Source organism: Myotis davidii, unplaced genomic scaffold (assembly GCF_000327345.1).
Source record: "Myotis davidii unplaced genomic scaffold, ASM32734v1 scaffold225, whole genome shotgun sequence".
Taxonomy (NCBI): domain Eukaryota; kingdom Metazoa; phylum Chordata; class Mammalia; order Chiroptera; family Vespertilionidae; genus Myotis; species Myotis davidii.
This window is the reverse complement of record NW_006296222.1, coordinates 2,907,692-2,921,654: the sequence shown is the minus strand read 5'-3', so window position 1 is coordinate 2,921,654 and position 13,963 is coordinate 2,907,692. Positions and strand designations below refer to the sequence as shown.

General features: G+C 36.6%; 1 protein-coding gene across 3 annotated transcripts in view; it reads right to left on the bottom strand.

Moving 5' to 3' along the window:
• Nucleotides 1–1,810: 1,810 nt before the first annotated feature.
• The window catches only part of KLHL2 (kelch like family member 2), a 78,766-nt gene continuing 66,613 nt past the window's right edge, over nt 1,811–13,963 (bottom strand). For all 3 annotated transcript variants that reach the window (XM_015568708.1, XM_015568707.1, XM_006771064.2), the window contains 6 exons: nt 11,775–11,972; nt 11,236–11,337; nt 9,656–9,784; nt 8,049–8,189; nt 4,069–4,212; nt 1,811–2,933 (listed from right to left, as the gene is read on the bottom strand). In XM_015568708.1, coding sequence (XP_015424194.1) covers nt 2,905–2,933; nt 4,069–4,212; nt 8,049–8,189; nt 9,656–9,784; nt 11,236–11,337; nt 11,775–11,972 — 743 coding nt within the window. In that variant the 3' untranslated portion in view covers nt 1,811–2,904. The remainder of the gene's footprint in view (nt 2,934–4,068; nt 4,213–8,048; nt 8,190–9,655; nt 9,785–11,235; nt 11,338–11,774; nt 11,973–13,963) is intronic.

Below are 13,963 nucleotides of genomic sequence, written 5' to 3'. Positions count from 1 at the left end.
ACAATAGGCCTCATAACTGATCATCAATTTAGAAGATAAACACTTGGGTGCTCCATGCTATCTATTAGTTTTATGAGAAAATAAACCTGTTTTAAAAGCAAATATATATATTCTCAGATAATTACATTAAATGACCTATTGAATTTTTTTTTTTAAATCCTCACCCCAGGGCATTTTTCCCATTGATTTTCAGATAGAGTGGAAGGGGGCTGGTACGGGGGGTGGGTAGGGTGTGGGGTAGAGACACACACCCATGGATTGGTTGCCTGCCAGAGCACTCCAACCAGGGCTGGGGATCGAACCCACAACCAAGGTATGTGCCCTTAACCAGGAATCGAATCACAACCCTTTGGGCCCCAGGCCAGCACTCTAACCAGTTGGCAAACTGGCCAGGCCAATATTTTCTATGTGCTGCTGAAATTTGTATGTGAAAAATGAAGATTTGGGTCTTGGCATACTTTCTGCAGCAATTGATCAACAGGTTGTTACTTGTGGTGGTCTCAGGTCATTAGCAGAAAGCAGGGTTTTTGCTTTCTCATTTTTTGTACCAGGATCTGGATCAGACTGTTTAGATGTGGTTAAAGATGAGGGGAGCTTTGGAAGCAGTTGTATTAAATCCCTTTGGGGGTCAGAATATGTTCTGTGAAGTGCTCGTCTCTTCCTATTCTAAACATCTCCACAGTGGACAGTATGTTTATGTTGCCCCCGAACTCAACATGGGAATTTGAGGGAGACACAATCCCCAAAGTAATGGTATGAGGAACTGGAGCCTTTGGAGGTGTTAGGTCAGGAGGGACTAAGAGTCCTTAGGAATGGGATTAGTGCTCTTAGGAAACTGACCAGACCAGGGGAGGGCAAACTTTTTGACTGAAGGGCCACAATGGGTTCTTAAAGTGGACCGGAGGGAGGGCCGGAACAAAAGCATTGGATGGAGTGTTTGTGTGAACTAATATAAATTCAAAGTAAACATCATTACATAAAAGGGTACGCTTTTTTTTTTTTTAGTTTTATTCATTTCAAACGGCCGGATCCGGCCCGCAGGCCGTAGTTTGCCCACGGCTGGACCAGAGAGATCCCTTAGCCACGTGAAGACACAGCAAAAAGACAGTCTGTGAACCAGGAAGTGGGTTCTCACTAGACACTGAATCTGCTGGTGCCTCGATCTTGAAATTCTCAGCTTCCAGAATTGTGAGAAATACAAGTTTTGTTGTTATATAAAATGAATAAAAAAAAAATACTCTATATTAAATAGGTATCATATCGCAGTTATAATTCTTTCCTCCCGACTGTTCTGGCAACAAGCTCATGCTAACCTTTTAAATTCCTCTCCTGAGGAATAGCCACCATATCCCATCACCTCCTGTCCTCCCTTCCTTCTCTGCCCCTCTTGTGTCCAGCACCTCACCTGTCCACCCCACTCCCCAACTCCCATTTCCTTAATTCCTTTTATTTTATATCAAAATCAGTTTCTTTAGAGTAGGTATTTTTTCTTTGATTTTTTGGTCCAATGCTATTTGTGTTATCTTTATCTTGTGTCCTGCCCTTTGAGGGACAGAGGAATATAAAAACTTAAAATATCACCAGTCCTTGGGAGACTTCTCCTTGAATAGTTGAGGTAACTTTTTCTTGGAGAACAATTTCCAGTGACTTCAGTTACTGATTTAACAGACTTGCCGAAGATGTTACTTTGGCAACAAACAAAAAGTATTGATTTGTGAAGTTAGAAAATGCAAATTTTACAAAAGAACAGAGAAACTGGGCAGGCAACTTCCTTAAAATCAAACTAAATCGATAAAAATCAAGGACAATGTAAAACAAATAACATACAAACTTTTATTCAAAGGTAATTCCAGAAAGACATGTTTTGGTCATTTTTAAAGTGAGATTAATTGAAGACCTCAGAAAAATTGTATCTGATCAACACACACGGCTACTCGCAGAAAGTTCTCTCTTCTGTTAATAGCAGCTAAATTTATACACACGGAAAAAATTCTTAAGACCATGCAAATTCAGTTGAATTCCATACATTCATTATATTCATCAAAGACCTGCAGTAATGATCATGCCAAAGTGTTACTTTAAGAAAAAAATTAAAAATACACACCAAAACATGACCAAGATTAAACCAAAGGAAGGAAATAATAAATAAGCATACTTTACATTTTATTTTTAAAAAGTTTGGCATCACACATATTCAAGTGTGTTACACCATGTTCATTCCTCAGAAGTGGCATTTTAAAGTATTAAGCATTGTTAAATATCAAAAAATACAACTCTGTTTTACAATGTAGTACTGGCATAATTCAAAGTACTGTGCCAATTATAAATAGTATAATCAAGTTTCAAACATCTTTTCAAACATATTTAAAGGAAAGCATATACACACACAGTTATATGCACACCATTTATTATACTCATGTAATCAAAGATATTTTATAAAAGCAAACAGTTTTATCCCTCAACTAGTTTGTATACTTACATAGAACTTAATAACTGTTCAAAGATTTTCAGTTCCTGTGTATACAGATTTCCAGAAGGAATAAGGAAAAAAATTTTTACAACACATATTCTTTTGTCTTCCTTCACAAAATAATCCAGTCGTTCAAGGTTGATGACTAGTCTTTATGAAAGCAACTGTTGTCTAAAGACTGGAGAGTACGTACTACAGTCCAGGTTTTTTATTAAAATTCAGTCAGCTGCTGCTCATTGCAGAAAATGCCTATACGGTGCTTCTACCAAAAATAATCTTCAGAATCTGAGGCCTCTAAAGGCAGTCGATCTTATTTTCTGCGGAGACTTAAAGTGCAGCTACAAGTGGAGAAGTGCTGGATTCTCAAGTCACTTCAGAAATACTTGTTGAAGTCTGTTTCTCATGTATAAATATGCCAAAAATGTCCTTCGGGCTCATAACGGTTTATCAATAACTGTGACCCCTAAGCAAAGAAATGAAGAACAAAACGGAAGTTACAGGCAGCATTCTGTATATCTGAGAAAATACTGAATTCTTTATTTTATTACTCAAGCAACAGGGTCTGAACAAATCATAGTGTATCAAAAGTACTATCATTTTAATTTAAATTGCAGTGAGATGTTTAGTTATAGACCAAAATGTCAGACTATTTAATCCAGATTACTCTTTTGCTCTTTGCAGTTACAATTAAGGAAAAATAATTTTACTCAGAAAATACTAAAATCCACCTAACACACCCAAAGGGGCACAAAGAAACTTTCAGGGGTGATTAATACTTATTTTCATTATTTTGACTGTGGTATTGGTTTTATGGGTATATACATATGTCAAAACTAATAAAATTGTATGCTTAAATATATGCTATTTATTCTATGTCAGTTATATCTCAATGAAACTTTAACAAAATTTCCTAATTTTCAGTCATGTTATTGTATATAGTTCTATTAGATGTTGTTTTGGATAATATATAAACAGTAGTGATGGTTAATTAGTATAAACTTTTTTCACCACAACTGGATCAATATTACAATGTTATTGAAACATTCTAATATTTAAAGTGATATAAATTCCTATCATCAGAGTAATATGTAACATACAGTTTTGAAGACTCTTCAATATATTTAATAAAGAGAATTACCATTTCTCTTACTAAGAGCATGGACCAAAATTATATTTTAAAATTTAACCAGTGCTATTCTAAGTAAGAAAAATTATTTCACAGCCTCTCTATAATCCTATCACACAAGCCCTGCCGCGGGGATGTTGTAGGGGTCAAATTTCTTGTGTAGCTGAGTAATGAAAGCCTTGCTATATAGTGAATTCCACTCCACTGCATACAGATATTAGCCATGTTAAGTTTTAGTATATGATCCCGCAATGGAAAGATTTGTAATTTCACATACAAACGATTGTAGAATGATAAAAGAATACCACTGCTTTATTTCAGAAAATACACATCCAATACTGTTTTAAGAACAAGAAATAAAATATACTTTGAGAAAAGACTTTCTTCTTATAACGTTCTTAATGTAAAAATCATAATGGTGTAATTTTCTATATTGTAATAGAAGACTGTAAGAAAAGTAAACAATTATTACCTGCATAACTTCTCCCTGTGCTCATACAAGATGACACAACTGTCCATTTATCAGTTGTTGGGTTATAATATTCTACCGATGCCAAGTTACAGGAGCCATCATCCCCTCCAACTACATATAACAGACCATTGACAGCACAAACGCCTTTTAAAAAATTAGAGAAAAAAGCAATTATTTAAAAAATTTAGATGAATATGAATATCCCTACACATTTGGTGAGGTGATCCAGTGACACTTTCTTAAAGGAGGCAAGAAGAGAAGATGGTGGAGAAGGAATTATTTTTATATGGGAGTCTAATACCACTTCTAAGCTTCTATTGTGTCATTTATGCAGTAGCTGCTTTATTTTTTTAAATTTCAGATTTGTTGTTTCTTTTGTCTCTTTTTTATGTTTTTGTGTTTGTTTTTTAATTTTTATTGATTTCAGATAGGAAGGAGAGGGAGAGATAGAAACATCAATGATGAGAATCACTGATTGGCTGTCTCCTGCACACCACCTACTGGGGATCAAGCCCGCAACCCAGGCATGGGGATCCCCTTGATGGGGATCAAACCTGGGACCCTTCAGTCTGCAGGCCGATGCTCTAACCATTGAGAAAACCGGGTAGGGCTAGCTGCTTTATTTTTGCATTACTTTATTTAATCTTCACAATAATCTTACTTTATAGGTTAGAAACTAGGTTAATCCACATTTTATTATTAAAAAGAAAAATTAAGGTCAAATAAGGTTAGTAACTCAAAGTCAACTTGTTAGGGAAACCTAAGGAAAAATTGCAAAGGGTATCCCAAAAAATGTATATACATTTTAATAGCTGATGACTCAGCTGATATTTTTTTCTTTTCAGCTAGACTAAGCTTTGAACAAAGGAAATTCATCCTAAAATGCTACACGAAATGCAGTTCAAGTACTAATACTGCCTTTATAATTACAAAGTGTGTAGACAATTTTTGAGAACACAGGGTCCCCAAAACAGCTAATAACTCAATTTTCACTCCTTTTCATGTTTAACTGATTTGAAATAACGGGAGAAGCCAGACTAAGCTTTGAACAAATACAATTTATCCACTAGACTTTTTTATGGGGATGCATAAAAGATAAAATTTATGGTACAAAACTAGCAACAGTTGATGAATTTGAGGCCATACAAATACCCAACGAAATGGTTCTTGATGTTTGCTATAACATTGCTTCGCATTATAGCAGTGCATGGACCAGAAGGGTCATCAGTTTGTTGACAAAAATATTATTCACTTCTGTGGATTCTTTCAAATTTTGAAAATGAACTGTATGTTAATAAACAGACTTTATAATCATTCAAAGTATGTATACATTTTTTTTTGGATTCCCTATGTTTTAGTAGAAGATAAAAATGATTCTAAATTTTAATTACTATACTCACTGGTTAACTATTTTATCTCCTTCAAAAAGGGAGAGCAATATTATTTATTTCATTATTATTAGATAACTCATGGGTTGCTTTTTTTGCAAGAATTTAAAACATCTAAAAAAGTATAAAGAAAAAAAGATCACCTCTAATCCTATACTGCTTAGAATAATGACCATGAAATTGTGATCTCTTACTGTTTTCTATGCATAAATACTCACACACTTGTATTAAATCCCAAAGTAGCTCATAATACACATGCTACTTTATTACTTACCCATTTCCTCCAAACAATATACCTTGGACATCTACCCAAGTTAATAAATATAGATCTCTATAATTTTAAGTGACTGCTTAGTACTCCATGTATGAAAATACCATAATTTTGTTAATTGTCTTTGATGAACATCAAAAATAATTTTTTACTAATGGATATTGTTATTCTTAGTTTTTTTTTTGGCTATCAATGATGTTGCAATGAATAAGGATCTCTCTTGCATACTTTTTTCATCCTTGTGCAGCTATTTTTTTAATTTCTTTACTAATTAAGTTATTACATATGTGTCCTTATCACCACATTACCCCCCACAACTATTTTCTTAATGTAAATTTTTACCAAAAAATGCTGTTAAAAGATAAACACCTTTATTTCCATATTTTTATAAAGTGTATTTAATAATTCTATACAACATTTAGAGCCATTATGAATTGGTACTAAAGGGCATCAAAAAATCCAGAAGAATGCTCACACACTGGTCTTTGTAGTTCCATAGATAGTTTTACTGGTATAATTAACAGGTGTTTACAGATTTTTATATTAACAAAACAATGAGCCAACTCCATATACAGCATTTAGAAGTGTACTAGCAATCTGTGCAAATGGAGTGAATCTCCCCCACTAACAATAAATTGTGTTACTACTCTAGTCTCTTGACGGAAGTAAATTCATACCATTTTAAAGTAGTTCAAATATTTGAAAAGCAAGAGCAGGGCAATGATTGCTCTACACAGTATGTCCTTATTCTCCTGGCTAGCAGAAATGAGCTTATTTTGATTTGAAAATACAACATGAGTAGAGGAAAATAATAAAATTATTCCTCCCTGGCTGGTTTGGCTCAGAGGAGAGCGTCAGCCTGCGGACTGAAGGGTCCCAGGTTCGATTCCAGACAAGGGCACATGCCTGGGTTGTGGGCTTGATCCCCAATGGGGGACGTGCAGGAGGCAGCCAATCAATGATCCTCTCTCATCATTGATGTTTCTATCTCTCTCTCCCTCTCCCTTCCTCTCTGAAATCAATAAAGATATATTTTTAAAAAAATAAAAAATAAAAAATTATTCCCACCTTCAGGAAAATAATGAAAGTTCAAATTGCAAATATATGTCCTAATCTAGGGAAGGCATGTGCACATATTACTTTGATTTTTCTAACTTAATATATACTGGGGTCAAGCGCTCATTCTACCTATGGCCCAGATCTGTGGGTCTTACCATGAGTCTGGAATATCTATAGCTGAGAGGTTTCTAGGACATTACCAAATACTAATGATTGAATGAGGTGCAAGTTCACTGTTGTTGACAGTACTTGCAGTCATTAAGTATTTAATTCCCCATAGTAATCACAGTTAAATTAAGGAGTAAGTAAGAAGAGCATTTTGGAAGGTATGGGGCCTGCATCTTGCAACATCATCTAATGGTATACAGTGAGTTTGAGATTCATCAGGAACATATTTTTGGACTATGGGAAATGGCATGAAGATAATGGCATTTCCCAAAAGACTGGCTTTCCTGAATCTATTTTCCATTTCCCTTCCATGGATTTTCTTTTCAAGGAGTTAGTTTCCTAATCTTGAAGACCTCAGTTTTCTTAATTTGTTGTTGTTTTAGCTTTTCCACTTCATAGAAATCCTGAACTGTATTAGATTAGGGTTAGCTTCTTCGGGTTTCCCTCCAGATTCAGATAAATACTAGCTTTTTAATATGGTATGAATAGTTACTCAACTAGACTAAATTTCCTAAGAACTGGGTTTTGTAGTACGTGATACATGGTAGGCACTCAAAAATATTTGTGGTAAGAATGAGTGAATTCAATGTCCAATAAAGAGGGCTCTTCTTCTAATTTAGTCTCTACATTCATCACCAAAAATAGCCACTAGGAGAAAGTAAGTTAACTGACGTGTCACAACAACCTGCTACGTTCTAGATCAGGGGTGGGCAAACTTTTTGACTCGAGGGCCACAATGGGTTCTTAAACTGGACCGGAGGGCCGGAACAAAAGCATGGATGGAGTGTTTGTGTGAACTAATATAAATTCAAAGTAAACATCATTACATAAAAGGGTATGGTCTCTCTTTTTTTTTTTTTTTTTGTTTTATTCATTTCAAACGGCCGGATCCAGCCCGTGGGCCGTAGTTTGCCCACGGCTGTTCTAGACCCTATAGTAAGCATTCAGTACATAGGATTATTACAGAAGATTCTGCCTTTAAAGACCTAGTCCATTAGAAAACCCAGAACAATAAAAGAACAATGGAAACACATGGGGACACTATACAACTGTAAATACAATTCATATAAGTTTTACAATTGTGAATTAGATACCTGCATTTCTCCTGCACATGTTCATGTCTGCAACCTGTCTCCATGTATTGGTGGTGGGATCATACACTTCAACACTTTTTCGCACTAAAGGGCCATCATGACCCCCTACAGCATACAATAAGTTGTTTAACACACCAACACCTATAAAATATAGAATAAAAGGAGCAATAAATTCATAGCATATTAGGTTTTTTTTAATATATATATTTTATTGATTTTTTTTTACAGAGAGGAAGGGAGAGGGATAGAGAGTTAGAAACATCGATGAGAGAGAAACATCCATCAGCCACCTCCTGCACACCCCCTACTGGGGATGTGCCTGCAACCAAGGCACATGCCCTTGACCGGAATTGAACCCAGGAGCCTTCAGTCCGCAGGCTGATGCTCTATCCACTGAGCCAAACCAATTAGGGCCATATTAGGGTTTATTCAAATGACTTCTAACTAAAATTTTTGAAATTATTCTTCATAGTAAAAGTAAGTGGATATTCTTTTAAAGTGGATATTAAAAGTATACAACCTAAAAAAAGGGAAATAAATAAAAGTGGACAAATGAGAATCACAATAAGAACTATCATTCTAAAAAGAGAGGCCATTAATCATTTTGAAAACAACTTTCATGATAAAAGCAAACCAGTACTACTGAGGAGAGACTGTCCCCTGATGTGACTGATGTTGGACCCTCTAGTCAGAAGATTACTTCTTGTAAATTCCTTCAGGGACTGCTGACCCCTCCTTTACACCCCAAATGTGCTGCTTCTTGGAACATGTCTGTGCCCCACCCCAGGCAAACATGTAAAGCATTTTCTCCTTATCAGGGTTAGGTCATGCCCCAGTAACCCTATCATCCTGCCCTGTCCTATATAACCCCTTAGCACCTGCCATGTGGCAGGGAGGGTATCCATGTCCTCTTGCTGCAGCCCAAGACACACCTTGTATGTAACCCCCCTTAATAAACGCGCACTGCTGGATTATCAACCTCCTCCTTTAGTCTCTCAACCCTGGGAAATTTTACATAATAAGTATTAAAGCACAAAATTTCTAAGAAATGGATATGAAGCATCTAACCAGTTTGGCTCAATGGAAGGAGCGTCGGCCTGCAGACTGAAAGGTCCCGGATTTGATTCCGGTCAAGGGCATGTATGTGCCTTGGTTGCAGGCACATACCCAGTAGGGAGTGTGTGGGAGGCAGATGATCGATGTTTCTCTCTCATATCTGTGTCTAACTCCCTTCCTCTCTGTAAAAAAATCAATGAAATATATTTTTTTAAAAAGAAGAAAAAGAAATGGATATGAAGAGCCTTGATTATGAAGTTCCTCAATGAGCACTAAAAAAAAAAAAAAAAAACTAAAAGAAATGCCAAACAATGTAAATAATTAACTGAAACAGAGAAGAAGCCTTTAATTTGGCACTTAGAAATTTTACAAAATGAAATTTAAGAGCAGCCACCTACCTCTACCTGTGTAATTCAAAAAACACTTTAACAATGTTATTAGAATCAGTATATATTTTCTGAAAACATAAAGATATGTCAGTGAATCATTTCACTTGTTTAACTCTTTCCAATCATTTTCGACTTCAACTGCTAAACGAGGTTCCTGCTCACCTGCTCCGCTTCGCCTGGTGCTCATTTCTGCGATATAGGCCCACTCGTTTGTGGCAGCATTATAGCATTCAACGGTGCTGAGGCACTGGCGTGAAGCTCCATCATAACCCCCTACGGCATACAGCAAACCTGAACATGGGATCACAAAGGAAGCCAGATTCATACAGAGCTTTTCTTCAAGTCAGAAGATAATATATTTTCCTCCATGGTAGCAGTTCCCCTTTAAAGTGTTACTGATTTGCCTAATGGTGACGTGTAGAGTTACCAAATCATATTATTAAGATCTGCAGAGTACTAGTATATGTTATTATATTAATTTAACATTTTCATAAATAATCTGACCGAACAGAAAGTACACTCATTTTATCTGTGGCTAACACTATTTGGTAAGTGAACAACACTCTGGAAAAAAATTAAATGTCAGTTATCTTAGTAAATTAAAAAAGTTAAACCAAGAGTTAGTAACAGTGTACAATAAAATATTACTTGGCAACAAAAAGAAATGAGGTACCAGTAAATGCTATAGCACAAATGAAGCCTGAAAATTGTGCTAAGTCAGAGGAGCCAGTCACAAAGGACCAAATCCTGTGAAATGTCCAGAAATAGAAAATTTATATAGAGACAGAAAGTAGAGTAGTGGTTGCTGACAGCTGGAGAGGATGGAGGTGACAGTTAAGGGGAATAGGGATGCTTTTGGGGGTAAGAAAAATGTTCTAAAATGAATTGTGATGGATACATGCTGAATTGCACACTTTAAATGGATGAACTGTGCCGAAACCGGTTTGGCTCAGTGGATAGAGCGTCGGCCCGCGGACTGAAAGGTCCCAGGTTCGATTCCGGTCAAGGGCATGTACCTGGGTTGCGGGCACATCCCCAGTAGGAGATGTGCAGGAGGCAGCTGATGGATGTTTCTCTCTCATCGATGTTTCTAACTCTCTCTCTCCCTTTCTCTCTGTAAAAAATCAATAAAATATATTAAAAAAAATAAATGGATGAATTGTATAATGTAATTTATCTTTCAATAAGCTGCTAAAGAAAAAAAGTTAGTGCAAAGAATTATATCCATAGTGGGAAGGGCATGGCAACCCACAAATTTACCCAAGGGGGTAAAAATCACACAAAAATACACCCTTTCTTAAACTCAACTGGGGGACAAAGTAGAAATAATTGTGGCAACCCATCCCTTAAACGTTAAACAGCCCTTCTCTAGATATAGAATTTTGTATATATGCCATCTGACTTGTTCTCCCAAACAATTGCATTAATATCAGTTAACAGTTTTATATAGGTTCCATATGCAAAGAGACAGAGAAGGGAGGAAAGAAGAAGAGGGAGAGACAGAGGGTGTGAGAGCGTAAGAGGGGCTAGAGTGGGCATGGGAGGGCCTTAGATAGGCTATATAGATGAGCTAACCTTTTTTAAAGGATAATTAAAATTTTATAATACTACGTTCCCTTTTAAATGATCACTTGCTTGCCCATTTAGAGACTGGTGTTTAGGTTATTGGAAGAACCGCTCCTAACAACCAAGAAGCCACATGTACCTGAAAATGCTCACCTGCAGGAAGCGTCTGCACCTACCTCCAACAACGCCGACGCCAACACTGCTCCTCCTCGTGTTCATGGGAGCCACGTGAAACCACTCATTAGACTTTATGTTATATGCTTCCACAGATGATAAACCTACAATGAAACAGGGCTCTTCATTTCCTCCTCTAGAAAAATGTAAAGTGATTGTCTTTTTATATATATGTTGCTAGGGAACAATAGTTCAGGTATGTGAAACTGGGTTAAAATTAAAAGAGAAAAGTGATGGAATGTCAACATATCGATTAGGCGATAAATAGGAATGACTTCTTTTCTAGAGGGCTCCTACCCAAGCTACTAACATTTATTAGCTTTTTAAACTTAGTGAGATGACTAATACTAATGCACAGAAGGAAATATCACATACTTACCACTCTTATATCACTTAAAGAAATTCTTGATAGAATTTTTAAACTTAGCTTTATAATACCTGTTAAAATGCTCAGATATCTCCTAATTGTGTCATGATTCGTTCTGTAAATGTGATCACTATATTAATTCTAATAATGTGAAAAAAATGAAAAGGAAATCACCTGTACTCCCATCAAAGCCTCCAACAGCATATAACAATCCATTTAATACAGCAGCCCCCAAAGTACTTCTCCGGTCTCGCATGTTAGCAACACTGGTCCACTGATCTTTCACGGGGTCGTAGGAATCCACAGTGCGGACTCGTAAGGAACCATTAAAGCCACCGACAGCAAAAACCAGCCCAGCCATGTAGACCATGCCTGCAAAAGAAATACAGCAGTTAATGATGACTATGTGACCACACTACCACCACTACCTAAAGACGGCTTTCAGTATGTCTACAGCTGTTATTAGAATAAGTTATTCATAAGAGAATCCTGACTGAATAGGTCCTAAGAAATGCTATTCATTAGCAAGACTACATAATGACCAAACGGTCCTCCTTTCTAAGATTATTAAAATGCAATGGGCCTGGCAGGTTGAGCGTCGACCTACGAATTAGGAGGTCAGGGTTCAACTCCCGGTCACAGCACACGCCAGGGTTGCAGGCTCGATCACCCCAGTAGGTGTTGTGCGGGAGGCAGTTGATCAATGATTCTCTCTCATCATTGATGTTTCTCTCTCTCCCTCACCCTTCCTCTCTGAAATCAATAAAAATGTATTTTTAAAAAATGCATTTTTAAAAAATATAATGGCATGAGCTGAAGTCCTATTTTGACTGTAGGCTTTTTCAAAGACTTATTTACAGACTTAAAAATTGAGCCAACTCCTCTAACGTGTGTACTTCTCCCATCGCTTTCAAATTTTGAATCTTCTACTCTATATGTCTATACTTAATTTGCAGAACATGCTCCCAGTTTGTCCTGTAGTGGGCTAAATAAGGAGTTAGTAAGTCACATCCTGTAGGCTATTTCAGTAGAACCGAGGAGCTAAGAATGATTTTACATATTTATTTTTTTAATATATTTTATTGATTTTTTACAGAGAGGAAGGGAGAGAGATAGTTAGAAACATCGATGAGAGAGAAACATCCATCAGCTGCTTCCTGCACATCTCCCACTGGGGATGTGCCCGCAACCCAGGTACATGCCCTTGACCGGAATCGAACCTGGGACCCTGGAGTCCGCAAGCCAATGCTCAATCTACTGAGCCAAAACGGTTTCGGCGATTTTACATATTTAAATGGTTAAAAAACAATTAAAAAAAAAAGAGTGTTCTATGACACATAAAAAATTATATGAAATTAAAGTTTCAGCATCCATAAATAAAGCTTTATTGGAACACAGACCTACCCATTCATTTATATAGTGTATATGTCTGTTTTTACACTACAGAGACATTTTAGTAATTGTAGCAGAGACCATATAACCCACAAACTCTCTGATTCTGTAAGAAAAAGTGTGCTGATCCCTGGGGCTAATGAGATGTTAGGTGATCTCTAGACAGAGAAACCACATCGCTGAAGTTTTCAAACACCTTTCCACTTCCTGAGCTTTTTCTTGCTATTGTCCTTATCTGACAAGTGCCTCTCACTTTTTGATCTTCAAGTTCAAGCCCCAGTGAAAGTTCCACAATCTCTATGAGGCCTTACCCAACCACTTGTGCCTGAAAGATTACCTAGAGCTCCTGAACCCCTACAGCAAATACACCTATTTTAAGTTTAATAAATCTTATACAGCCTGCAATATCATTGCTTTAAATTATTCAAATTTTTGTTGTTCTTAAATTCTGTAATGTTTATGTTGCTGGCCCAGCTTGAGGGCAGGCACTGTGCCTCCCAGTTCTCTTAATCCAGCGGAGAAAACAGGAATCACCAGTGCTAAGTGTTTCACTAGCTCAGTGTTTCATATGATGTGGTCAGGTAGGGCGTGCACCACTACTCTCTACTGTCTTACCATCTGGTGCTTTTTCTCCCCAGCCCCCTAAATTACATGGATGTGCAGTCCTTTATATGCCATCAAGACTCATGAATATAGATGCCAAAATCCTCAACAAAATTCTAGCAAATCAGATTCAGCATTTCATCAGAAAGATTATACACCATGACCAAGTAGGATTTATCTCAGGGATGCAAAGATGGTACAATATCCACAAATCAATAAACATGATACATCACATAAACAAATTCAGAGATAAAAATCACATAGTCAAAATCAATTGAAGCAGAAAAAGCATTGGACAAAATTCAACACGCTCTTCATGATAAAAACCCTCCACAAACTAGGTATAATAATGTGCATCAACATATGAA